At 51.5% G+C, this 26,287-nt stretch overlaps 3 protein-coding genes across 9 annotated transcripts in view; 1 reads left to right on the top strand and 2 right to left on the bottom strand.

The window, feature by feature from the left end:
- Positions 1-1,879: 1,879 nt before the first annotated feature.
- Positions 1,880-10,964, bottom strand: PGAM5 (PGAM family member 5, mitochondrial serine/threonine protein phosphatase). 2 transcript variants are annotated; one of them, XM_081285370.1, is made up of 6 exons: positions 10,739-10,964; positions 6,825-7,003; positions 5,452-5,577; positions 5,249-5,337; positions 5,014-5,147; positions 1,880-2,480 (listed from the first exon to the last, which is right to left on the bottom strand). In XM_081285370.1, exons 1-6 carry the CDS (start codon positions 10,927-10,929, stop codon positions 2,330-2,332), a joined length of 870 nt encoding a protein of 289 aa, XP_081141496.1. In that variant the 5' UTR covers positions 10,930-10,964; the 3' UTR covers positions 1,880-2,329. The 2 variants fall into 2 exon arrangements, with proteins under 2 accessions (XP_081141496.1, XP_081141497.1); XM_081285371.1 differs by having other exon boundaries at positions 5,014-5,144.
- Positions 10,965-13,583: 2,619 nt separating this feature from the next.
- Positions 13,584-21,724, bottom strand: PXMP2 (peroxisomal membrane protein 2). Of its 4 annotated transcripts, none has more exons than XM_081283015.1 (5): positions 21,491-21,724; positions 19,568-19,681; positions 17,677-17,839; positions 16,129-16,248; positions 13,584-13,860 (listed from the first exon to the last, which is right to left on the bottom strand). In XM_081283015.1, exons 1-5 carry the CDS (start codon positions 21,610-21,612, stop codon positions 13,795-13,797), a joined length of 585 nt encoding a protein of 194 aa, XP_081139141.1. In that variant the 5' UTR covers positions 21,613-21,724; the 3' UTR covers positions 13,584-13,794. The 4 variants fall into 4 exon arrangements, with proteins under 4 accessions (XP_081139141.1, XP_081139142.1, XP_081139140.1 ...); XM_081283016.1 differs by having other exon boundaries at positions 16,177-16,248; XM_081283014.1 differs by having other exon boundaries at positions 16,181-16,248.
- Positions 21,725-22,005: 281 nt separating this feature from the next.
- POLE (DNA polymerase epsilon, catalytic subunit) overlaps positions 22,006-26,287 on the top strand; it is a 48,296-nt gene continuing 44,014 nt past the window's right edge. For all 3 annotated transcript variants that reach the window (XM_081283013.1, XM_081283012.1, XM_081283011.1), the window contains exon 1: positions 22,006-22,149. In XM_081283013.1, the coding sequence (XP_081139139.1) occupies positions 22,088-22,149 (62 nt within the window). In that variant the 5' untranslated portion in view covers positions 22,006-22,087. The remainder of the gene's footprint in view (positions 22,150-26,287) is intronic.

The raw sequence follows: 26,287 nt of genomic DNA, 5'->3' as shown, positions 1-26,287 counted from the left end.
CATAGCCAGATCCTTTTGAATGATAATAGGTCTCTCCAGAAACATTGACAGCTTTCTTGGACAAGGACTGATCGGGGCCTAGTGTGGGCGTCACTTGAAGCATCCCCTTGAGCAGTCCTGGGGTACCAGCTGCCATCTCAGTCCAGTTCCATCAGGTCGTGCAAGTTTTGTTTCAGATAGAGGGACTGCTGTTCCCACTGTTTAAGAAATCTCTGTCCATCCTGAGCCAGGGGCATGGCTTCTGTCCCCAGCATGAGAGGAACAAATAGCTGGTTCCCACGTCAGTGTCCTAGAGACCCTGGAATGAAGCCATCCAAATGGTGAGGTCCCTCCATGGGTGTGGATGCTGTAGAGACTCTGGCACCCTGCCCCTCTGCCTTCTCCGTATCCAGCCTTCAGGAGTTACCCTGCTAAGCGAAGCCAGCAGCCATCCCCACCGCCAGGACTGAGGCCCGGTCCTTACCACTGAGAAGGCGAGCGGGGAAGACCACTCCAAACAGCAAACACAAGGAACTGTGGAGAAGAAAGTCTGCTGGGAATTTATACGGTGGCGCCCGCCAGTGATGGCCGCGGCTCGGGACTGCGAGGTCACAGCTGCCCTCAGCAACTTAGCGAGGCCCCGTCTCTAAATAAAATACAAAAAATGTCTGGGTACGTGCTCAGTGGTTAATCCTGAGTTCAACCACTGGTACCAAAGGGAAAAAAGCGAACAACAACGAAGCTTCATACAGGGCACAATCGCTGCGAGCTCCTAGAAAGGGGCGTAACTTTCCAGACAAAACCGGAAGCCGTTTCACAACTTTGACTTCAAATGTAAGGTCAGCAGTTTTCATTCTGGGGATTTCTTGCAGGAGCATCTGCAGATTGCTAGCTCTTCTGGTCATCCGGTGACTTACTTCCTTCTAAGTCTTTCTACCAAGGTCTCATTCCAGCTCCTCTGCTCCAGGCTACTCAGAATCCCAGGTCCTCCACTCCTCGCTTGCGGCATATGAGATGGACTCTGCGCGACCCAGAAGTGAGGAGCAGAGCGGAGGTGAAGGGCAAGGGCGAAGCGAGGCGGAGGTGAAGGGCCAGGGCAGAGCCGAAGCCGGCGAGGTGTGGCTGGTGTGGAGGAGACCCTGGCCTACCACCACCCTGAACTGTGTCTGGTTCCCATTTGCAGTCTCCCGAGGTCCAGGGAGGAGACTGCGCCTCGGAATGGACTAGGCATCCGAGCAGGGCGTGTGCAAAAGCGGAGGCTTCCCCGCAGCCCTGCGACCGGGCGACACACACATCCTACGCCAAGTTCCGCACAGGCGGGCCACCTAGCGCGGCCCTGCCTCCGGGTGGCTGGACGCTGAGGTACCCAGGCTGAGGACAGACAAGCGCCCAGCGAAAGGGATTTCTAGTGACGCCACTGCTGTGTCCCAGCACAGGTTTCCCGTTTTCTTTAAAACAATCACAATTTGTATTTTTAAAATTTTATTATGTAGTTATTTCCAAAGAGGCCAGAGAAATGGATCAAATATCCCAAATCATTGTATTGATTACTGAAAGTGTTCATGAGCACTTCGTAGAAACTGGACTGCTTTTGTTGAATTAACAGATATTTGGGGTAGGCATATCATGTCCAAATGTTAACCCACAAGCCCAGAAGATGAACTGTGGCCAGGAGCAGACTAGGATGGAGATGTCAGCCCTGGGTATCTTCCCTGCCTGGCCATCACAAGCCCGCGGTCCCTGCCTGGTGTGGCCAGCCCCTGGACATGGCACTCCAGACTCACTTCCTCTCTCACCCAAATCCACTGTGCGGCTTGCCAGTCCCTGTGCCTTTAGATCCTACAGCGTCAGGATCTCTCACTCTGGTGAGAAATTGGTTTTCAAAGCAAGAACCCAAATGAGGAATAGGTTTTAATTGACGAACACTGAAGTGACAAAGGCTTTTCAGAATTAGAACATGTGAATGAAATGAGTTGTTTAGAAAGCTTGTCCTGCTGCACCAGCTTGGGCGGAGCCCAGAGTCACTTGCTGCTTTGGCCACCCATGCAGGCCTGCCATGGTGGTCCAGAGGGATGGCAAGCAGGGCTTGTTCAAAGCCCAGCACAGGCTGTCCTCTTGCCTGAGAAGGTCCTCACCCCACACCCATGGGGCTATCCTGGCAGGCCAAAGGAAGGAAGTCAGGCTGTTTGGCCTGAAGGTCTCCCTTTCAGTGGGCCAGAAACAAGTGTCCCCAGCATCTGAGACATTCCCACAGCATCTTCCTCAAAGCTGCACTGCAACCTGGACAAGGAACAAGAGGGAAGGCTGAACCAGGCTGCACGCAGAGAAGGGTGGAGTCCCAGAGGGGCCCTCAAGACCGGGTGATCTTGTTGGGGGGCATGAACCCCGTGTCCCCAAGGGTCCTGAGTGCTACTCGGCCATCCGGTCGGATCACGAGGTGGGTGATGCTGCCATTGTTGAGGGAGAGACGGAGCCAGCCTTCTGGAGGGAACTGCAGCGCTCTGCGGGAAGAAAGAACATGCCAGAGGAAGCTCATGCAGAGGGGGCCACAGCGCCCTGAGGAACAGGCAAGGCCCAGACCCTGGAGCACCAGAGCAGAGCAGAGCAGACACTTCAGCTGGTCCCTCGAGGGTGCTCGGAGGAAAGGGCCCCTGGATCCACTAGGGCTCCACCGGACTCAAGCTGTGTGATCAGCACAAGTTCCTTGCAGGGCATGCAATTTTATTTCTTCTTTACAATGTAACAAGTGAGAGGACAAAGTACACTAGATCCATTTCTCATAAAATTCAATGTTTTGTGCCAGGGGATGGAGGTGCAATCCACAACCCTGTAGCATTTTCATGCCCTTAAAAGTGCTTATTAGGAACAATAAAACACTTGCTAAGAAGCTCAGTATCACATCTTCCTTGAGTCACCAAATGTCCTTTATGCTTCAGAAGCCAATCTGATCCTCAAACCCAGGGGACATGGTGACATTTTTCTGCTGCGGGTTTGGTGACTGTTTTTTTTTTTTTCCTTTTTTTAATACGGGGGATTGAAACCCAAGATGCCTCACCACTGAGCTATAAGGGTCTAGCTGGGGCTGGGGCTCAGTGGTACAGCACTTGCCTAGCATGTGTAAGGCACTGGATTCAATCCTTAGCACTACATATAACTAAATAAATAAAGAACAATCAACAACTAATAAAAACATTAAGGAAAAAAAAAAGGGGTCTAAGTTGCTGACTGGCCTTGAACTTTTGATCCTCCAGCTCCAACCTCCTGAGATTTCAGGCGTGCACCACTGTGGCTCCATGCTGCTTTTTAAAATCCTCTCAGTATCACCCCTCATAGTTTGCAGGGCGTGCTCCTACAGACAGCACAGTGGAAACCGTGTGACTGCGTGGCCGCCCTGACTGCCCTGGGGAACTCCATTCACGGGGCTTCTGGTGCATCCTGGCATCAGGGTCACCTCCCATAACTGTCAGGGTTCACAAGATAATGTAGTGTCAACAGGAGCACAGAGAGTACCAGAATGGCCTGATCACAGGCAGGAAGTGCACGACACAGGTCCAGCAGACAGGGGACGGGCCATCCCGGGAACCTTGTTCTTGTTGCAGGTTGAGCACAACACCCCGCCACCAGCCGCATCCCTTCCTGCCACCATGAGCCAGGGGAGGATCCCAACTCCCCGACAGCTTTGTGCATTTGGGGGGGGGGGGGCACTCTCTGACTCTGGGGATCCCCCACCATCCTTGGGCTTCTAGCTGGACCACATATGGGATGCCTAAGCAGATGGGTCACCACAGCCCTGTGGACACACCACAGACAGGAAGAGAGACCACCTCACTCCAGACAGTACCACTGACCAGACTCTGGGTGCAGAGGAGAGGCAGTCCTTGGTGACGGAAGCCCTGCTGAATGTTTTCTAGTGGGTCCACGGGTGGAGACAAGCTTCCACTGCTTCTCAAAGTCTGCACTCTACTGAAATTTGGTCAGTCCTTTTACATATTTGAAGTGCAAGAGCCTTCCCATCAAGGGGCACATAGACGCTGCCCTGGCATTCATGGAAAACAGGCTGATTCCAGAGCTAAGACCAATACATGAGTCATGCCAGGTGCAGTGACGCACACCTATAATCCCAGTGACTCAGGAGGCTGAGGCAGGAGGATTCCAAGTTTGAGGCCAGTTTCAGCAATTTAGTGAGACCCTTTGTAACTTAGCAAGACCCTGTCAAAAAAATAACAAGGCCTGGTGATGTAGTTCAGTGGTAGAGTGCCCCTGGGTTCAATCCCCAGAATCAGGGGGGAAAAAAACCCAAACATACAAGCCCAGAACATTCCATGGTACCAGAGTGTAGGGAAGGTCCAAAACACAGGTGACCCCGCAGAGCAGCCTGAGCAGCAAACAAGTCGCACTTGTGACCAGCACAGTCACAGTTCACGACCCAGAGAGCAGACACCGGCACAGGCCGTCACAGTGTTGGGAAATGGCCCGGTGGCCTAGGTGTTCAAGGCCCCGGGCTCTATCTCCAGCCCCTCAAAGGCAAGAGAGAGAAGAAACAAATTCAACACACCCAAGGAAGAGGTGCAGCCCTCAGAAGGTGTTCAGGGAGGAACAAAGAGTGCAGGAAGCAGAATCCCCTCCGAGCTGGTCTTGGTGACTGTTGCCAGGGTCCCCTTAGACCCTCCCAGACGCTGGCACCAGCTTGAGGGGAAACAGTCCCAGGTATCTCTCCATCACCAAAGGGTTGGAAGCCCATCATACAGTACCCTGACCACCGCAGCTCTACCTGTCCACCCAGAAGACCCTCTGACACCAGGTACCCGTCCACCTATGCTGTTCTGCCAAAACAATCAGAGAAACCCCACCTCACAGACGTTTTCCACCAGAGAGCTGACCAGACTCTCCAGCTGTGTGACAAGGCCTGGAAGCTCCCAGAGGGGCAGCCACACACCCACAGAGATGGCAGGCGGCAAAGGGAAGGGACGGGTTGTGGTCTGGGCTTTTCTCTAGGTCTACACCCTCCAGCCCTGTGGGCCAGGCAGTGCCTACCTGCAGACAATGTAGCGGATAACATTGGCATGGCATATGAAGATTTCATAGCTGTCCTCCTCTTGCTTGGCATCTGCCCTGTGGATGTAGTTCCGGAAAGCAGCCTCGATCCGGGCACCATCTTCGTAATACTGCTGGGGGCAAAGTGAGGACCATCAGGGGGAAGCAAGGCGAGGTGGCCATCAGAAGGTATGCCCAGCCCTTGCCCCAGTGACCCATGGGGCAGTGTCTTTACCACAGCCTCTGGCTTCCAGTGAGACACAGGAGGGTCGGGCTCGATAGGTGCACCTTCCCGCAGCAGGTCTGTGCTGACTCTGGAGACACCTGAGGAGGAGCACAGTGTTGTCCACTCCAGGAGCCACCCTGGGCCCTCCCCTGTGGGCAGCATACACCCCAGGCTGCACTGCTCCTGTGCAGAGGCCCCTGGCCCACACTTACCTGGCAGGTGCTTGCTGATGATGTCTGTGGTCTCTACCGCACGGGTCATGGAGGAATGGATGATTTTACTAAACTTCAACCCCAGGCTGGCAAGTCGGAGCCCCGTGAGTTCAGCCTGTTCCCGACCTTGAAGGCAAATACCCCAGAGCCACACATACCTTGATCCCTCCTTTAGCCAGTGACACCCACATAGGATCACATGCCCCCCACGGTCCTGGGCCTAGCAGGGGTTAGGGCCTCAATGAGCAATGCCAATAAGATCATCAATTCAACTGTCCTCAACCCCATGCAGAAAAATACACCTCAGTCTATTAGCAGTAAGGAGCAGATGTACCCCACTGTTGGAGTCCAGGCAGGATTTACTCTGCCTCAACCAAGTCCACACAGCGTAGAGCACCATGATGGCCACCAGCCGTGTGACACCCTGGTGGCCAAAACATACACACTGAGGATTCAGTATCACTGAGCACCAAGCGGCTCCAAATATAGGTGCTTTCTTTTAAATTTATTTTAGCATCTGGCTGGAAATCACCAGGAAGTCAGTCTCTGTCAGATGCAGAGACCTCTGCGCTTGGCGCTTCCCTTCCTGTCTGTACAGTGTTTCAGGGAAGGAGCAGTCTGCAGGAGAGCAGGCCAGAAAACCCTTTCACTATCAAATTTTTCCATATGAGCACAGATGGGGAGACCCCATCCAAACAGAGGAACTGTTCAGGCTAAGCTCAGCCAGGCACAAGAACAGTGTCTGCAGGGCCAGCTACTGGAGAAGCTGAAGTGGGAGGATCGCTGGAGCCCAGGCATTCAGGGTCAGCCTGGGCAACACAGAGAGACCCTTCCTCTACAAAGGTCGAGTCTAGACTCTCCCCACACCCCTTGCATCTCCATTTCCAGGATTTCTCCACAGGTGCACCTGCAGGCACGAAATACTGCTGCCCAGCAAGCCACCCAGATGCTGTGAACAGCCTGCAGGTGCTGGGCAGATGTCTGCAGGCTGGGCCGTGAGCCTGGCACAGAGTGCAAGAGGCGCCACTTCTGAGCAACAAGAGCATAAGCCTTGCTGGACTGGGAACTGGGCCTGACCTCATGCATCAAGACACCATGGCATTTGCTTGAGTGTTTCCTTCAGTGCTGGGGATGGAACCAGGGACTCCCCCATGTTGGGCAAGCGCCGTGACACTGAGCCAACCTCAGCCTTATATGTTCTGGCACAGGCACGTTAAGAAGCCTGTCTCCTGTCCAAGTTCAGCTGAAAATCACAGGTAATGATGATGTCAAAAGTCTGGGCTAGTGGTCCCTGAAGGTTCAAGGGGACCCATGCCCCAACACCCTCAAGGATGACCATGGAGATCAGCTGGGCAAAAGACCTAGGCACATACCTAGTGGGGTCAAAGTGCGGTCCTTTTCCAGGCAGCCGTCCATGTGGTACTGGGAATGCCTGATGAGGAAGATGTGCCTTGTGGCCTTCGCCCTGTAGTGGTCCAGCCTGGACGCCTGCTCCTCCTCTCCAGATTCCACGTTCCTCTTCCGCAGGTTGACCAGAGAGAGTGGCTCTCGCCTAGTATTAAAGATATGATGGAGAGGTTGTGAGGGGAATGGGAAAAAAAAAAAAACAAGGAGAGAAATGAATTACAGTAGATGGGTTAGAGAGAGGAGAGGGGAGGGGAGGGGGGATAGTAGAGGATAGGAAAGGTAGCAGAATACAACAGTTACTAATATGGCATTATGTAAAAATGTGGATGTGTAACCGATGTGATTCTGCAATCTGTATTTGGGGTAAAAATGGGAGTTCATAAACCACTTGAATCTAATGTATGAAATATGATATGTCAAGAGCTTTGTAATGTTTTGAACAACCAATAAAAAAATAAATAAATAAATAAAGATATGATGGCTGGGCTGGGGTTGTGGCTCAGTGGTAGAGTGCTGGCCTAGCAAGTGAGAGACCTTGGGTTTGATCCTCGGCACCACATATAAATAAATAAATAAATAAAAAGAAAGGTATTGTGTCCGACTAGAACTAAAAAATAAATATTTTTTTAAAAAAAAGATACGACAGCATGTGCTGTAGCCTCTGTTACAGACCCCTGTGAGAACTCTGCCAAGACAGTGACTTCTCCAGAGAAGCCAAGGCAGCTGGGGGTAACGCCTGCACACCCCGTCCACCTCACGGCTGTAGCCAGGCCTGTTCTGTGCCTGGCAAAGCCTTTCTGCAAGGTGTGACCCAGTGAGGATGAGCAGGCCATGGACAGGAGGACTCAGGGCCAGTGTTAGAAAGGGGAGCCATGTGCGGTGTGGGGGGGCCTACAGGCTAGGACTGCACTGTATGACTGAGGCCACTAGCTGTGGGCTGTTTAAATTCAAAGTACAGGTGGCCCCTGAGTCTTCGGTATCCGCGGTCAGCACCAGAAGGGCACGTTTGGAAGACGATGCTCCTGTACTGGACACGTGCAGGCTCTTTTTCTTATCACTGTTTCCTAAGCAATATAGCATGATAACTACTTACATAAGGTCCATACTGTATTGGGTGTTGTAAGTAACCTAGGTATGATTTAAAGCACATCTGTATCAAACACTACACCATTTTACATAGGGATTTGAATTTCCATAGATTTTGGTATCCACAGGTCAACTGTAATTTAAATTAAATTATAATTGCATCTAAGCATACTTTATCTGATTTAAGTGGGGTAGTGGCTGTCAACTGGCACTTGGGCAGGGTAGGGGTCATGGAACTAAAAGTACTAAAGGTTAAATGTGGGGGGCAGGGAACTTGGCCAGAATCTACCTAGTAGAGACTGTGGTGGGAGAGGAAGGTCTGGAGGGCTACTGACCCTCATGACTCAAGGATCATTTGGGCAGGGTTAACTTGGGGTGCGGGTCACACACCAAGCAGAGGTATGTTAGAAGGCACTGGGGAGCCTGAGACTTATCCATGCAAAGCTCTGGGATATCCTGGTATGGGGGTGGGGGCATAAGAGACAAGCCCCCTATATATTACCTTCACGGTGCTGCGCATCCCTGCCTGCCACCAGCCCTTCCATCCCCAAGCTCAATGACTTCCCCATCTCCCCACCCAGAAGTCTAGCATGGCAAGCAAACAGGGAGCCTTGCTGCAATCAAATAAGGCTGGACTCAACTTTAGGTTAATTTCAAACAAGTTCTTTGACCTCAGAGTGAATGTTTTCCTTTAAAAGTCCTGAAAAATTCAGAACACTCTTCTGATTTTTTAAAGCGAATGAGTCAGGCACGGTGGCGTACGCCTATGATCCCAGCAGCTCAGGAGCTGAGGCAGGAGGATCACAACTTCAAGACTGGCCTCAGCAAATTAGCAAGGGCCTAAGCAACTCAGAGAGACCTTGTCTCAAAATAAAAAGGGTGGTGGATGTGGCTCAGTGGTTAAGTGACCCTGGGTTAAATCCCCAATACCCAAAGCAAACAAAAAATAAAAAAGAGAATGACTACAGTCTAACCACAAGAGAAACATCAGACAAACGCCAACTGAGGGACCACCACGAAACCTCCCCACCATCATGAAAGGAAGTCTGAGAAGCTACAAAGTTAACAGGAGCCCAGGGACACCAAGAACCAACTGCCATGTGGGGACCTGGGAACAGAAAGCAAAACTAAGGTTATCTCAACAAAGCACAGACTTCCATTATTAATGATCAGGATAGACTTATTAATTGTGATAAATCTACCATACTAAGTGTTAAAACGTTAAGAACAGGAAATTAGATGTGGGATATAAAAGGATTCTATTTGCAACTTTTCTATTATGTAAAATATTCCAAAATAAGTTTGTGTTTTAATTAAAGATTAGCCAGGCACAGGGGCACATGTCTGGAATCCCAGCAACTTTGGAGGCTGAGACAGGAGTATCACAAGTTCAAGGCCAGCCTCAGCAATTTAGTGAGGACTTATCTCAAAATAAAAAATAAAAAATAAGGGGCTGGGATGTGGCTCAGTGTAGAGCGTTCACCTAGTACATGCAGGGCCCTGGGTTCGATCCTTAGCACCACACAAAAAGAGATGAATGGAATGAAGGTATTGTGTCAAACTACAACTAAAAAATAAATATTTAGAAAACAAATTTTTAAATAAGTAAATAAATAAATGGACTGGGGTTGTAGATCAGTGATAAAGCACCCCTGGGTTCATTCCCAGTACCAATAAATAAATAAAATTAAAGGTTAAAAAAATAACTATGAAATTCCTGATATAACTAGGGATATGATATTATCTCTGTGCCCAATTTCTAAGTGTCAGTGTAGAGATAACAGCTGCAGGTACCTAGGAGGTTTAACTGGAACTGGGTAAACCCCACAATAACCAATCCCTGCCTCTAAAGCAGTCTCTCTAGTAGAAATAGAACCCAGCAGCATATGTAATTTTAAGTTGTCCAGTAGCAGCATTAAAAGAATAAAGAGAGGCTGGGGTTGTGGCTCAGTGGTAGAGCACTTGCCTATCATGTCTGAGGCACTGGGTTTGATCCTCAGCACCACACATAAATAAATAAATAAAGGCTTTAAAAAAAGTGAAGAGAAACAAGTGAAATTGAGTAATACACTTTATTTAATCCAATATACTAAAAGTACTGTTATTTCAACCAAATGTTGAAAAACTGCACTGCTTTGGGTTTTAAATTTATATTGACATTAAATAAAACTAAAAATCCTTGTGTAATCACAGGAGCATTTCAACGGCTCAATAACGACAAGTAGATGATGGCCACAGCACTGACTACATCCAAGAAGCGCCTGGTCTACTCTGGCCTCCTCCTAGCAAATGGACCCTCAGCGGGGTGGACCCTCCTTGCTCAATAGCCCTCAGGCACCAGCACGGTCATCCTCACACTCGACCCTCAGGACCACTAGTCATAGCCATCCTAACACAGGACGCTGTCACTCCAGACACAGCTGCTATGGCACACAGACCCCGGGCACGGATCCCGACGCCCAGGGCACGGCCGCCCCGGCACCCCGGGCACGGACCCCAGCACCCCGGGCACGGACCCCAGCACCCCGGGCACGGACCCCAGCACCCCGGGCACGGACCCCGGCACCCCGGGCACGGACCCCGGCACCCCGGGCACGGACCCCGGCACCTCGGGCACGGACCCCGGCACCTCCGGCACAGCCGCCCCAGGTACGGACCCGGCACCCCGGGCACGGGCACCGGCACCGCCGCCCCGGGCACAGACCCGGGCCGACGTCCACCTGTCGGGCGCCCACACGCCGCCGCGCGCCGGGGGCGAGGGGAAGTAAGCCCGCCGCCCGCCGGCCCCGCGCACCTGTCCCAGTTGGGGTCCCAGACGCCCCGGCACGGCCGCGCGCCCCCCGCCCAGGCCGGCGCCTCCGCCGCCCGCGGCTCCGAGTCCCCGCCGGTGCGCGGCTTGCCCACCGCCACGGCCGAGAAGAGCACGGCAGCCGAGCCCCCGGCCAGCCCGCAGGCCGCCAGCTGCAACGCCTGCCGGAACGCCATGCCGCCGTCCGCGCCGCCCACGGCGCGCCGCGAGGGACACGCTTCCGCGCGCGCCCGCTCTGCTGACGGAAGCCCCGCCCCGGCCGCGGGGGCCGCTGGGAGGGCGCGGCAACCGCGGCGGTGGGAGAGAGCGGACCCGGGCGTGTGCAAGGGAGGTGGCCGCGGCCCTTGTGCGGTCCGACTCCGCCGGTTCCAGACGCGAGCGGCACAGGTCCTTTCACGCCCCCGCCGTCCGACACCGCCCTGCTGGCGGCAGTTGCTCTGGAGACCGCCGAGCGACCCTCAGCCTGGGAAGGCGCTGCACCTGTGGGTGCAGGCCGGCGCCCGCCTCGCTGCAGGCGGAGGGCGAGCAGCATGCGTCCCAGGGCTTTGCCCTGGCAGAACAGTGCGGCTTCATGGACCTTTGTATGAGTTCATTTTGTCCAAATATACAACTAAAATATTATTTGTCAAGATACCCAGAACTGAGGATAATAAAAGTGCTTCTCTTTCTCTTTAAACCGTGTCCAGTCCGTGTGACCACCTTTACATATTTTCCGTATCCCTGGTAAATGTCCACGTGGGGACACTAACAGCCTCGCTCCCTGCTTTCCTGTGTGCCTGGCAGCTCCGGGTAAACGTGTGTGAAATGAACCGAGTGAAAGCAGGCCGTGATAAGCCGGAAACCCAAGAGTATGAATTTGCATTACTTTAAAAAAATACTACCCCCAATTTTTTTTTTCCTGGCTTCACCCTGACATCCTGAGAACCCATATGTGAAAGTGGTGGCAGAGAATCCTGCATCTGAATCCAGGATTCACCTATTAGCGGGTCTTGCCTCAGTTTCCCCATTTGTGAAATGGAAACAAAGGGTGATGCCTACTTTATGGGATTTTCGTAGGATCAGCATGAGCTCCAGCACAGTAACTCCCTCTGCAAATGTTGGTGCCACGGCTTGCACCTAAAATTGGGAATTGGACTTTTTTTTTTTGAGAGGTGGGGAGGGGGTCTTGCTGCTATGTTGCCCAGCCTGGCCCCAAACTCATGGGCTCAAGTGGTCCTCCTCTCTCAGCTTTCCAGAGAGCTGGGTTCACAGGCGAGTGCCACTCCTCCCAGCCAAACTCTAGAACTGAATGTAGACTCTGCCAAGACAGGAAGTAGTGTGATCATCAAAGTCTTTATCAATTGCAGGAGCACCTGTTACTCTTGCAAATACTCTAAACTTCCTTCAGCAACTGCCCCACCCCACCTTGATGTATTTTGAACCAAAAGAACAGTTCTTTGAAATTGAGGGTAAGCAGGCACATGAGCAGATACTGTACTCCGGTGTTAATAGCAGGAGCACAGCAGCCAACAGCTGAAGACAATCTGAATGTCCACTAACAAAAGTAAACAGGACAGGGGCTGGGGATGTGGCTCAAGCGGTAGCGTGCTCGCCTGGCATGCATGCGGCCCGGGTTCGATCCTCAGCACCACATACAAAGATGTTGTGTCCACCGAAAACTAAAAAATGGATATTAAAATTACCTCTCTCTCTTTCTCTTAAAAAAAAAAAAAAAAGAACATGATATCCACACACACTGAAATGATCATTCAGCCTTAAAAAGGAAGGACATTCTTAAAATGCTATTAACATGGATGAGCCTTGATAATGAAATACCACAGGCTGGGTATTTGATAGAGTATTTCTCATAGTTCTGGAGGCTGGGAAGCCCAGGGTAGAGTTACCCATCATAACTCTTTGCTTCCAAGATGGTGCCACTGAAACCAGTTGGACAGGCAACCACATTCTTTGCCTCTGCTGCTGTAATGGCCAGTGGGGTTACAGCCCCTGCAGCAGAGGACAGCAACGGGTAGCCACACCACAAAAGGTGTGAGTGCCAGCAGCCAACAGGATATAATGTCCACTTAGGACTACTGTTAATCAGGCATTGGAAAAGTGCCGAAGCTATTGGTTTGGCCCATGACCTTCTAACTGTGCCCTTGAGGCTTTCCCTTGTAGGCTTCACTCAGGTCTGTCCCTCTTTTCCTTTTTCTGATGCTCTGAGACAAAGGAGTAGCTGGGAATTTTGGAATGTTCCTACAGGTTAATTCACAGAGTAGCTGTACATTTAGAGAAGCCTTCTGGAGGGCCACTGCCTTGACTGCCTGCCGCCCTTTTACCTGTCCTAGTTGTGCTGAGCACTCTGCAGCACTGTCCCATATGGCAGTAGGCACAGGAGGGCAAAGGGGCACCCACTCTCCTAAGCCTCTTTCGTAAGGGCTTAATGTACTCACAAGGGGCTTGACCACTCCCTAAACCCCACTCTTAACAGCCCCCCAGCAGGGTTAAGCTTCCACTTGAATTCTGAGGGGACAAATTCAGACCACGACAGATATCATGGAGGCGACTGAGCCAGTCATGAAGCCAAGTGCCCTGTGATGCTGCTGCAGGAGGCACCCTCACTCAAACTGACAGTGGGATGGCGGGGGCCCAGGGACAGGGCTGGTGTTCATGGGGTAGAGCTTCACCTTGGGAAGGTGAGAGTCCTGGAAGGGTCAGCAGTGGCCACATAATACTGGCCACATTTTGGGCCACTGAGTTGTGTGCTTTGACAGCAAGCTATGTGTTGTGCACGTGCCACAGCACAGAGGGAAACCCCAGTGACCTGTCCTCTGAGAAACCACACCAGGGAAGCAGCTGATCATCTCTGTTTATTGCAACCTCTTGGTCCAGGCAATGAGGCCACCTCTGAGACACAGCACTCTTACATTTAGAGACTTCTGTTTCTCCAATCACAATTCTGAGGCATCTCAAATCACATGATTTAAAGTCAGAAGACGTCCTGGCTGGGCTCTGCTCTCCCCTGTCCAGATGCATCTGATGTCCTCCCCAGGCCAGTGTCACTACCCCAGAGAGGCCAGATAGACGTACCATACCAGAGCCGCCAGGTTGGCAAAGAGCACCCGGAACTGCAAAGAAAACAGGCCGTGACAACACCTAGCACCAGCCACTCAGTGGACAGAGGTCACCTGACCACTGCCGGCCAGGTGGTCGTCTGTCAAGTCCTGCACTGGGGCCGGCAGAGGAGAGGACAATGTCACAGCTATGGCAAACAGGCAGTGACAGGCATCCAAAACCAGCTTAGCTACTCACCCAGTACTGCCCCGTGCTGCGGCCTGTCTCTGCTCTCACCTCCCTCTGTCCTGTTCCTACTCCTAGACCCCCCCTGAAATAGCCTTGGTCAGGTGCTGCTACCAGGCTCATCACCACAGCCCTGGATTGAGCTGTAGGGCACTCGGTTGGTACCGTCTGTGCTGGCTCAACAGCTTCCTTCCCCCAAGCACCCTCCTGCAACCACCTAGTGTGAAGACTGCCACAGCCTCCCAGCACTGGCCTGGCTATAGGAGCGCTGCCGTCTGTCCTCTTCCTGCCTTGGAGGCTTGCCCTCTCCCTTCTCAGCCTGCCTCCCCAGAGTGCCTGAGGACCCCAAGCCACAGCACAGTTCCCTCTTGCTGCACTTCCCAGAAAGCCTCTGACCCTGGCCTTCATGCCTCCCCAGGGGCTGGCCCAGGCCCAGGCCAGGGGGATATTCAGCCTTTGCCAAGAGTCCCCTTCTCTAGGCAGCTCACTCGCCCAGTCTTGACAGTGCCCAACTCCCTCCTTCACTCTCCCAAATGCCCAGCCCACTGCCTCTGCTCAGACGGAGTCCTGCTCCCACTGTCGCCGGAGGAAGGGCCCTGCCTAAGCACCTACATGAGGACCCCATCCCCTCCGCCTCCAGGGAACCCTCTGCACATATGTCCACCCACCCCAAAGCAGCCACAGCTGCACCAAATGTGGGCACATCTCCAAGGCTCGACCCCTCTACAGCCAGCCCCCTGCTTCCCCCACCCCTTTACAAGCTTCTTGAGAACTTTCTGGTTTCCTCTACACTTCCTAGTCACTCTTCAATTTGAAACAGTCTGGTTTTGGCCCCCATCCAGTCCTGGAGTTGCTCTTGGGAAGGTCACTGATAAGGCTCACTGTCAAAGCTGAACAATGCTGATTTCCAGGAAACCCCTGCTCTAACAGCCCTGCCATGTCACTTCCTGCCCTTGGTATAGGGTTGTTTGGTTTTGTTCTTTGTGGTACCAGGGACTGACCCCGGGCCTTGCATATGCTAGGCAAGCACTCTACCACTGAGCCGCAGCCCCAGCCCTTTTTTATTTTGAGACAGGGTCTCACTAGGTTGTTCAGGATATCACACTTGCGATCCTCCTGCCTCAGCCTCCTGAGTGGCTGAACTATGGATGTGCACCAGTTCCCCACTTTCCTTTTTTTTTTTTAATATTTATTTTTTTTTAGTTGGACACAATATCTCTATTTATTTATTTTTATGTGGAGCTAAGGATCAAACTCAGGGCCTCGCATGTGCTAGGCAAGTGCTCTACCGCTGAGCCACAACCCCAGCCCCTCCCCACTTTCCTTTTAACTCTTGGAGTGTGTTCATGTCCATGCATGTGGGTGTGCACACATGTGCTGCATGCAGATGTGTGTGGGTGTGTGGAGGTACTGCTTTTACATGTAGTGTCTGTGTGATATACAAGACAGGTGTGGTGCCATAGTGTCGTGTGGTATGTGTGCGTGGCAGGTGTAGGTACTGTGTGTGTGTGTGTGTGTGTGTGTGTGTGCGCGCGTGCGCGTGCCAGGTGCAGGTAGGTATTCTCTATGTGTATATATGTCAGGTACAGGTATCTATGTGTGTGTGGCAGGTGCAGGTATCTGTGTGTGTGTGTGTGTGTGTGTGTGTGTGTGTGTGTATGTGTGTATATGTCAGGTACAGGTATCTGCGTGTGTGTGTGTGTGTGTGTGTGTGTCAGGTGCAGGTATCTGTGTGTATGCCAGGTGCAGGTACTCTGTGTGTGGCAGGTGTGCGGGCCTGCCTCCCTCTCCCCTCACCCTTTGGAGTTCTTTCCCAAGGGGGTTCTGAGCCGGACCTCTCTCCCCCAACAGCCGGGGTGGAGCCCAGCCTGTGAGTGCCTCCTAGGCTGGCTGCTTAACCAAATGCCTCCTGCCGAACTGACAGTGGATGGGGTACAAGGACCCCTTGGGAGGCCCCCTGTGGCTTCAAAGCTCTGAGGCCAAACACAACATCTGGCAGTTACCACCCAAGGATGGCCAAGGAACCTGGAATAGGGGCGAAATGTGGCTGGAGAGAAAGCATGGCTTGGAAAGCGCTTGTGGCAGGTGCCCCTCACCTGCAGGGGCACATAGTTGATGTTGACAAACTGCAGGGGTGTCCATACTCGCCAGTTCATCCTCAGGGCAGGCCAGAAGCCACTCCTCATCTTGGTGGCTAAGGTCTCAGCATCCTTCCCCTGCAAGGAGGGCAGAGGCAGAGGTGAGCAGCTAGCCATCCAGGGAGCCACAGCCGGGCACCTGAATGGCAATGACTGTGTCCCATCCAGCACTATTGGTGGGACCCCAGGCCTCATGCAGACCAAGCAGGTGCTCTACCACCATGCTGCTGCCCCCTCCTTACTTATTGGTTGACCAAGTCCTGATACTGAGGATTCAATCCAGGGGCAATTCCCACTGAGATACATCCCCAGCCTTTTTAAATTTTATTTTTCATTTTAGGAAAGCATCTTGCTGAATTGCCCAGGCTGGCCTCAGACGTGCGCTCCTCGTGCCTTAGCTTCCCAAGCAGCTGGGATTACGGATAGGCACTACCATGTCCGGCTAGGCAATGATCTTTTAAAACCATACTGAGTGGCTCTGTTCTGTTTGTGTGTGGACACAGCTACAGCCAGCCAGCCAACCAGCTGGACATCCTCAGTCCTGACAGGGTGGCAGGCTGCACACACACAGTGGGGGCCCGTCTCACCCTCACAGCCCCTTGGACTTGGTCTGACAGTGGTTCACTCCATGGTCCCAGCACCAGAACTGCTACTTAAGGCTACACTGTGAATTCTTTCCAAAATAACCACCAGAGTTGAGGCATCCCCAAGAAAACCTTGTCAGGAGTTTGTCACACACTGGTGACCACAGCACTCAGGAGGCTGAGGTGGAAGACTGTAAACTGGAGGCCAGCCTGGTAAGTTAGTGAGACCCTGTCTCAAAATAAAATTTTAGGAAAGGGCTGGGGATGTAGCTCAGTGGTAGGGAGTTTGTCTAGTATGCATGAGGCCCTAGGTTTAATTCCCAATCTCCCTCCCTCTCCCTCCCTCTCTCTCTGTCTCTCTCTCACACACACACACACACACACAGCCCCAATAAATTGAAGAAAATAATAAAATATATAAGGGGCTGGGGATCAGTGGCAGAGCACTTGCCTAGCACATATGAGGCACTGGGTTAAATCCTTAGCACCACATACAAAAATAAATAAAATAAAGGCATCCTGTCCATCTACAACTACCAAAAAAAAAAAATACACAGGGCCAGAAAGGAACCAATCATACTGAAATACAGTTGCCAACACATTTGGAAAATATCCTGCGGTACAGTAGAATGACAGCTTCTGTCAGCACCCATGATGAGCCCTGACAGCAGGTCCAAGCAGCAGTGCACGCACAGGAGTCATGAGGTGCCTATGACAGCTGATGTGGAGAGCCAGTGTGCCTGGGAGCTCACTGGGGACCAGCAGCAGTGCCAGCCCTACTGTGGCCTGCTTCCTACACTCACAGAGGAAAGTGCACACTTCCAGGTTGAGCCCGGTAAGAAGCCCACGGCCCATGAGCTACCCAGGGATGTCTGGTCCCTGTGCTCAAGTGAGCCCTGGCAGGTGCTGGGGAGACACCCACCTCCAGCAGGTTCATGACGAGGAAGAACAGCAGCAGGAAGGCAGGTGCGAAGACCAGGCGGTCCAAGAGGAGCCTCCTGATGCCTGCCCAGGGCGCCCCGGGAGGGATCCAGTGATCCATGAGCAGGTAGAAGTAGTGGCTCAGCGGGCCTGTGATAAAGAACCTGAGGTCCAAGGCGGCGTGAGCAGGTGGAACTTCTGCCTGCCCACGGCCAGGAAGGCAGGGCCTCACCCCAGATCCATCCCAGGTCCTATGACCCCCACTGCAGGGTGTCATATGGTCTACAGCAGGGCTGCTCAGAGAGCACACTGAAGTACCTGGGAGGCTACCTCCCAGCTGTTCTTCCTGCACACTGCTGTCTAGGGGAATCCATTTGAGCCTCACAGGAAAATGACTCATGCTAGCGTGCTTGCAAGTATAAAAAGACTGTGAATTACAGATTTTTTTTTAATATTTATTTTTTAGTTTTTGGCGGACGCAACATCTTTGTATGTGGTGCTGAGGGTCGAACCCAGGCCACACACATGCCAGGTGAGCGCGCTATCGCTTGAGCCACATCCCCAGCCCTGAATTACAGATTTTTAAAAAGTTACTCTCGGGCTGCGGATGTGGCTCAAGCGGTAGCATGCTCGCCTGGCATGCGTGAGGCACTGGGTCCAATCCTCAGCACCACATAAAAATAAAATATATTGTGTCCACTTAAAATTAAAAAATAAATATTTTTTTTAAAAAAGTTACTCTACAGGCTAGGAGAGTACTTGTCTCATGTGCATAAGTCTGTAGGTTCCTCCCAGCACCACGCACACAAAAAAGATGCTTCTGTTGGAAAGCATTCAGTTAAGGTCACATACATTCAGGTTGGTATGCCCACAGACTGGAAAAGACTTCAAAATAATTCATCTACAAAACTGATGTTGGTCCAAAAGCTCAGGGTAGACTAAGCTGTTAAAACTCCTAGTTGGGCACAGTGACAGGTACCCGTAATCCCAGATACTCTGGAGGATGAGGCCAAGAGATCATCTGGACTAAAAATTTGGAGCCAGTAAGACCCTGTCTTAATCCCCCCTGACCCCCACAAACAAAACAAAACAAAAGGGGGTGGGGATGTGGCTCAAGCAGTAACACGCTCACCTGGCATGCACAGGGCGCTGGGTTTGATCCTCAGTACCACACAAAAATAAAATGAAGATGTTGTGTCCACTGAAAACTGAAAAATAAATGTTAAAAAAAAAAGTCCTGAATCTTTGTGTCTCTGTGATTCAGAAAGTGGTTCACAACCTGGGCATTCTTCAAGACACAACATTTGTTTTCTGGTGGAGCTGTAAAAACAACAGAAACTGACTCATTCCCCCTGAGCTGTTTCCTCTTTGTGAGCTCAACTAGGTTGCTGGCAGCATCTTTGGATTACTGAAATCTGACTCTAGGTTGAGGTAAGTCATGTGCCTACGGGTCCATCTCAGAGAGGTCAAGATATCGGTCCCCCTCAAAATGCAATTCAAATTAAGAACTACACCTCAGCAGCAGCATGTGCCTGCAATCTCAGCTACTCAGGGGGATGAGGCAAGAGGATGAAGCCACAGGCGAGCTTGGGAAACACAGCAAAAGTTCCATAAAAACTGTTTCTCAACAAAAGTTCCATAAAAACTGTTTGGGGCTAGAGCTGGAGTTCAGTGGCAGAGCACAGTCTAGCATATGTGAGACTCTGGTCAGATCCCCAACACCAGAAAAGAACAAAAACCTAACGTGCATATACACAGTGCACAAGCCACACAGATTACCAACTCTTTGCCCCGATGGCTGCCAGCGTCAGGCAATTCTACCACCATGGTGCTGCAGCCCGTCTCTGCTGTGCTTGGCTGGCTGGGTCAGCTGGCCCCGCTGTGGCCCTCACCCATAAACTGCATATCTGAGAGGCCCACTGACGTCCAGATTTTGAGAGTCTTCTTTTTTTCTCTTCTTCTCAATCATCTGGGCCAGGACATTGCCAAGTGCCAACAGAGCGCCACTGTGGACAGATAAGAATGAGAAAACAAGAGCACTCTCACAGAGACACACCTTTCCTTCTCGGAGCTAGAAGGCTGCTGGACCACACTTCGGACAGACAGTGGATCCTCATCAGGCAGCTGCCAGAGCCCCAGGTCAGAGTGTGGAGGCAGCTCGGCCTCGCTCCACACATGTGATCCATGAGCTCCAGCACTGGACACACCAAGGCTAATATCCAGGTCGTGCTGTGGACCATGTACACAATACTACCATCCTGGGAGTCAGGAAGGTGACACTGCTCTGTATTTTGACTGTGGTGTCAAAATACATACCATGTAATCCCACACACGTGGTAAAACTTCAAGAACTCAACACACATAGACGAACACAAGAAAAACAGAATATCTGATCATTTGTGGGTCAAGAGTATGCCAACATTCTGGATGTGATACTGTATTATGGTTTTGAAAACATTTCCATCTGGGTACAGTGGTGCACAACTATAATCCCAGCAACTCAGGAGGCTGAGAGAAGAGGATCCCACATTCAAGGCCAGCCTTGGCAACTTGGCAAGACTGTCTCAAAATACAAAATAAAAGGACTGGGATATAGCTCAGTGGTTAAGTGCCTCTGTGTTCAATCCCCAGAGATGCAGGGGGAAAGTTTCCAAAGGGTACTAGAGATATTTGTGTTGTTTCTTACAAGTATGTGCAAATCTACATCACTGCAATAAAAATTTCAATAAAGAAGGTAGAAAAAGGCCTAGTCACACCTGAGGCTAGAGTTCACAGCTGCTTCCTGAAAGCTACAAAATCCAAAATTTTAGCTGGGCACAGTGTAATCCTAGCACTGGGGAGGCTGAGGCAGGAGAATCACAAATTCAAGGCTAATCTAGGCAACTTAACAAAATGGTATCTCAAAATTTTATATTTTAAAAGGGTGGAGGTGCAAGTCACTGGCAGAATGCCTCTAGGTTCAATCCCTGGTGCCAGACACACACGCACAAATCCAAAATTCTTAGTGTGGACTTACAGACACCCCTACCCCAGTACTGGGGAAAGAACCAGAGGTGCTCTACCACTGATCTGCTGCGCAGCCCTCAGGCTTCCCTCTTTTCTCACCTATCTACCTTCCCACTGCAACCTGTACCTGCACCACCCCCAGCACCTTCCTCCTGGTGGTGCCCTCTGCCCCCAGAGCTATTGCTTCATGTCTCTGCAGCCCGTTCAATGTTACTTCTGCAGGAAAAACTTCCCTGACCGTTCTAGGTCACGTATTTATCTGCTGTTTCTCTAGTTCTTCGTAGTTCTGGGAGAGGGGGAACTTCTGCAGCTGTTTTGAACGCAACTGTTTGCCCAGCACACACGAAGCACGCCATGCATTTATGAATGGCTGAATTAGTAAAACAAAGAGAACAACCCTACAAAATAAGTAAACCCAAGAAAGAAGGAATGACTCATAAAAACTTGAATACTCAAAGAAAGGGCAGAGCTCGCCAGCTCTGTCGTGCTGGCAACAGTCTTTTGATGGGGAGGTCCCTCCAGAAGGCTCTGGTCTACACCTGGAGGGGCGACGACCTCGCTCAGGACCCAACCTGCAGGCCGCCCCTTGCTTCTGCTCAAACAGGGCAGTGGGGTCACCTTGACGTCTGCGGCTTTTGCCCTGGGCGCCCACGGGCTGCAGAGTGGTCAGCGCAGCTCTGTACTGCGGGGTGGCCCTCCCTTCCGCCAACTTCCTTTCCCCTGCGCCCCCTTCTCCTCCCCTCTGCCTGCCTCTCTTGCTCTGCAGCCCCTCTCTCCCCTCTCGACGACCCCTCCTGCAGCACGCCCACCTGCTGGCCGCCTTGGTGAGCACCGGGTAGAGCCGCAGCAGCAGCAGGTACTGGGTGAGCGCGCGCCGAGGGAGCGACCCGAGCGCGGCCTCAGACCGCAGCCTGGACGCCGCAGGCGCCATCACCGTCCCCGCTGCGCGCAGCCCCGGGCGCTGACCCGACCGCAGGGCAGTCGGGCGCTGGACCCTAGGCCCGGGGTCGAGGAGGCGGGGCGGGGACAGCTGACATTTCCCGACTCACCGCGACCCGCAGCGCGGCCCGGCACCCACTCTGCCGTGCGCGGCGCGCACCTCCGCACACTTTTCCACGGTCCCTGGCAGTGCACCGTCCCCCAGGCGCCGTTGCGGATTGGAGCCCCTCAGGGCAGAGCAGGGCGGGGCCTCTGCGCGGACGTCCGCCGCCCGCCTCCGGATCCCTTCCCCAAGGCAGCGCGCCTGCGCACGCGCGAGCCTCGGCTCCGACGGAACGGTCGCCGATTGGAGCGCCGCCCTTAGGTTAGGCGTCTGATTGGACGGCCGGTGCTTCCTGTATCTCGCGAGAGCCGGTGGGAACGCGCCAAATTCGTCCCGGAGGCTGAGGAGTTCCGCTAGCGCTGCGATGGTTCTGAGGAACAGCGGGCTGCGGCGCGCGGAGCCGGGCGCGGACGGCGAGGCCAGCCGGTGAGGGCCAGGGTCCTGCTCCCGGGGCGCCCGCGGGAGCGGCGGCTGAGCGGGCGGGGGCGTGGCTGGGGAGGCCGCGGGCCCCGGGCGGGCGCGGGACCAGCGCGGCAGCTTCGCGGGTGGAAAGCCCCCGAGGCGCTTGCGGCCCGCGCCTTCCCGGGTTCCGGCGGAGCGGCGTTCGCCTGGGTTCACGGGTGCAGCGCGCCAGCGCCCAGCCGCGTCCCGGCCCTGGAGTGCTCTTCCTGCCGCCAGCCGTCCCCGCTCCGACGCGCGCTTGGTGCTGTGCTCACCGCCGACGCAGGCGGAGGCCGTCCAGCCTTTGTGCAAAGCCCCAAGGTCGCCTCCAGTTTCCGCAGAGCCCTGGCTGCTCCGAGCGGTTGGGTGAGCGGGTTCCCACCGGCTGAGGGCTGTCAGAGGACGCCTCGCCCCTTCTGTGCAATGTGGATGTATAGGAAGTAACCTTTTAACATACAGACGGTCCTCTTCTAAGGTTCACCGTGAAAACTGAATGACAGTGGCAGTGGTGCCGAGCGAATATCGCACTTGCTGTCTTGTGACGGTCCCCCGTTTTCCAGGTTTTGTCCTGTGACTGGATAAAAAGGGACATGCGCAGTTTAGAGAAAGGGTTCGAGAGAAGGTCGAGCTGAGCGAGCAGCTTTCCAGCCCCACCACTCCACGAGCAGGCTTCACTCGGCCTTTGTTTTGATAAAGATCTGGGCCTCAGCCTGAAGCCGCGCTCTCTAGCAAGGCCTCGGGTAGTTTTTCTGTGTTCTTGATTAAAGGTGAATCCAGATGTTGTAGAGATAAAGTCGATGGTAGAATGGGGCTGTTTCCTGTCGCTGACATAACAGAGTATCACTCACTCCTGCTCACCAACTGAAGCAGTATGAACTTGTTGTCTTATCATTCTAGAGGCTGGGAGACCTGGAGGCTCTGGGAGCTATTCTGTTTCCTTTTTTTTTTTTTTTTTTTTTTTTTTTTGTTTTCTTTTTTAAAGAGAGAGAGAGAGAATTTTTAATATTTATTTTTTAGTTCTCGGCGGACACAACATCTTTGTTGGTATGTGGTGCTGAGGATCGAACCCGGGCCGCACGCATGCCAGGCGAGCGCGCTACCACTTGAGCCACATCCCCAGCCCCTATTCTGTTTCCTTGCCTGTTACAGTTTCCATAGGCTGCCTTAGCTACCTGAATCTTCAAAGTCAGCATTGTCACAACTCCGGTTTCTCTCTAGTTCCCTCTCCCTGGACCCTTGTGATTACATTAGGCCCACCTGAGTAATCCTTACCTGCAGATCCTTAACTATATCTGCAAAGTCCCTTTCCTCCTGTAGCAGACACAAATTTGGGGGATTAGGACATATGGGGCCATTAATCTACTTACCATGGTGGTTATCATTCTTTACAAAAAAGTAAGGCTTTTAGTCTTGTAATGTAGTCAATCTCTTTCTCAAATGTAGGTGACCCAAGTAATAACCTTCACACAAAAGAAGGCTTGTTCTGAAGAAACAGTTGTATATCCACTGGTTTGTAAGCTAACAATTGGTGTTATAATTAAGGGCTTAGTTTAGAGCATTTATATGTTTCTGTAACTGGTCCTGTTTTGGATATTTAGCTTTTTAAATGGCTTCCCCCCCTCCTTTTAAAAATATACTTGTGATGAGCATCCAGCTCCTTGGCATAAACTCACAGAAGTGGCATTGTTTTTTTTTTTTTTTTTTTTTTTTTTTAAAGAGAGAGTGAGAGGAGAGAGAGGAGAGAGAGAGAATTTTTAATATTTATTTTTTAGTTCTCGGCGGACACAACATCTTTGTTGGTATGTGGTGCTGAGGATCGAACCCGGGCCGCACGCATGCCGGGAGAGCGCGCTACCGCTTGAGCCACATCCCCAGCCCTAGAAGTGGCATTGTTAAATGAAGTGATACAGCCATATTTTAGGAACCCTCAGCTTATAGAGAAATCTAATAGTGTTTGAGATGGTGTGATCACATAGTTTCATCAAGAATTGTGGTATTTTCAGCCAGGCACAGTGGCACACGCCTGTAATCTCATTAGTTCAGGAGGCAGAGGCAGGAGATCGTGAGTTCAAAGCCAACCTCAGCAACTGCAAGGCACCAAGTAACTCAGTGAGGCCCTGTCTCTAAATCAAATACAAAATAGGGCTGGGTATGTGGCCCAGTGGTCGAGTGCCCCTGAATACAATATACCCTGTACCAAAAAAAAAAAAAAGTGCTATTTTGTGGAAATACAGCAAGTGGGGTATCAGTGGCTAGAATCAGACCCCAGGAGCTGGAAAGGGGTGGAAGGGAAGGATTGATGTCTGTGAGGAGTTAGAAGAGAACACTTTCAAGACCTGGATTCCTGTGAAATAACCCATGTCATACTGGCTGGAAGAGCATGTGAAATGTGCCCAGGAGAGAAGCCAGCAGGAACCAGAGCTGATTGCTTGCCTGTGCCTGCCTGGCTAGGCTATAGCTATGAGAATCTGGTCACACCTGCACAGGAATTATATGTGTGCCATCTCGCACCTCCATGTTAGCCCCCTCTTAAGTGTCTCCTCACTGCTTTTTTTTTTTTTTTAATAAAGACTTTTTTTTTTTAAAGAGAGAATGAGGGGGGAGAGAGAGAGAGAATTTTAATATTTATTTTTTAGTTATCAGCGGACACAACATCTTTGTTTTGTATGTGGTGCTGAGGATCGAACCCGGGCCGCACACATGCCAGGCGAGCGCGCTACCACTTGAGCCACATCCCCAGCCCCTCCTCACTGCTTTTTAAAGTGCTGATTCACATTAAAAAGAAACAGGGTGTTGGGTACTTTGCTTCTGTCTTTGAAGAGTGAAGAACATGCTTAGATTAGGAAATAAATAGGCCTCTGGTCAAAATTATAAAGGCTTCAGAGTCTTAGAACTGTGTTACCCAGAGGGAACTAGCTTTTTGTATGTGTGTACATACTGGAAATTGAACCCGGAGACACTGTACCACCAAGCTATTTATTTATTTTTGAGGTTGGGTCTCACTATGTTGCTGAAGCTGGCCTTGAATTTGTGATTCTCTTGCTCTATCCTCCTGAACCACTGTGTCAGTGAAACTAGCTTTTTTGAAAGTTAGAATGCTAATAAACATAAGGATTGCTATATTTCGAAGATTGGTAAACTGAAATTGTACTGGTTCATCCAGGTGTCATCACTCTGTGAAGCTAAAGACTGTGAACATTTGGGGACAGGAACAGCTCTGGAATCAGAATGGGTTTGATAGTTCTGGTGGTTGAAAATCTTCATTAGGTACTGTATTTAAGATTTATGATAAAGTCTATATGAAGACTTAAGACTTATTACAAGATCCGAACCAGAGAAAGGTGTGGGAAGTTTGAGGCTGATACATTGTTACTATAGAGCTGAGAAATTAGTTTCCTTGTTAGTGGAGACCATTTCTCTCCCACAGAAAAATAAATCCTCATTTTATCAACATTTAACTGCTGACCTCTAGAGTCAGGTGCCTTACAGGATATGATACCTTTTTAAGGTATAGTTGATTTTGCCACAGCAGGTATTTTTGTGACCCTAGTTCATATCAATTGGCAAATGGTTGGAGGGTATCAGTAAAATTCAGAAATGGTTAATCTGGAATTTTTCCTAGACAAGAGGAATTGCAACAAAAGAGCAGAATTATAATCTTTCATAGGAAAGGGAAAAGCTCTTAGCTGGAGTCTTTTACATATATGTGCCCTGTTGGCTCTGCTTTAAGAAACTTAATATGAGCACCTGGGCTCCCTGTGCAGAGTCTCATCCTGGCCCTTGCTTGATTCTCAGCAAGTGGTGGACTGCTCTTTTCTCCTGTACTTAGAGTCCACTGCATCTTTTTCATCTCAGCAGTCATAAGCCAGCATCTCTACTCTCATTTTTGCATATTTAAAAAGAAACGCCTTTTAATGTTGAGATACAATCAGAAATAATAAAAACCAGATTTCTCCACTAGTACTGTTGTACATGAGGAGTTTTGTGTCGTAGCTGGGAATCAACACTGATCCCATCCCCTCAGCCTCACATGCACTCTGATGTATGTGTGTGCACTTGGTTTTATGCAGTTTTGTCATAGGATATCCATGTGGCCACCACCCAGATCAAGCATGGAGCAGTG

Source organism: Spermophilus citellus (assembly GCF_964194105.1).
Source record: "Spermophilus citellus genome assembly, chromosome: 3".
Classification (NCBI taxonomy): Eukaryota; Metazoa; Chordata; class Mammalia; order Rodentia; family Sciuridae; genus Spermophilus; species Spermophilus citellus.
The sequence above is the reverse complement of the archived record's forward strand: the minus strand, read 5'-3'. Positions and strand labels throughout refer to the sequence as shown.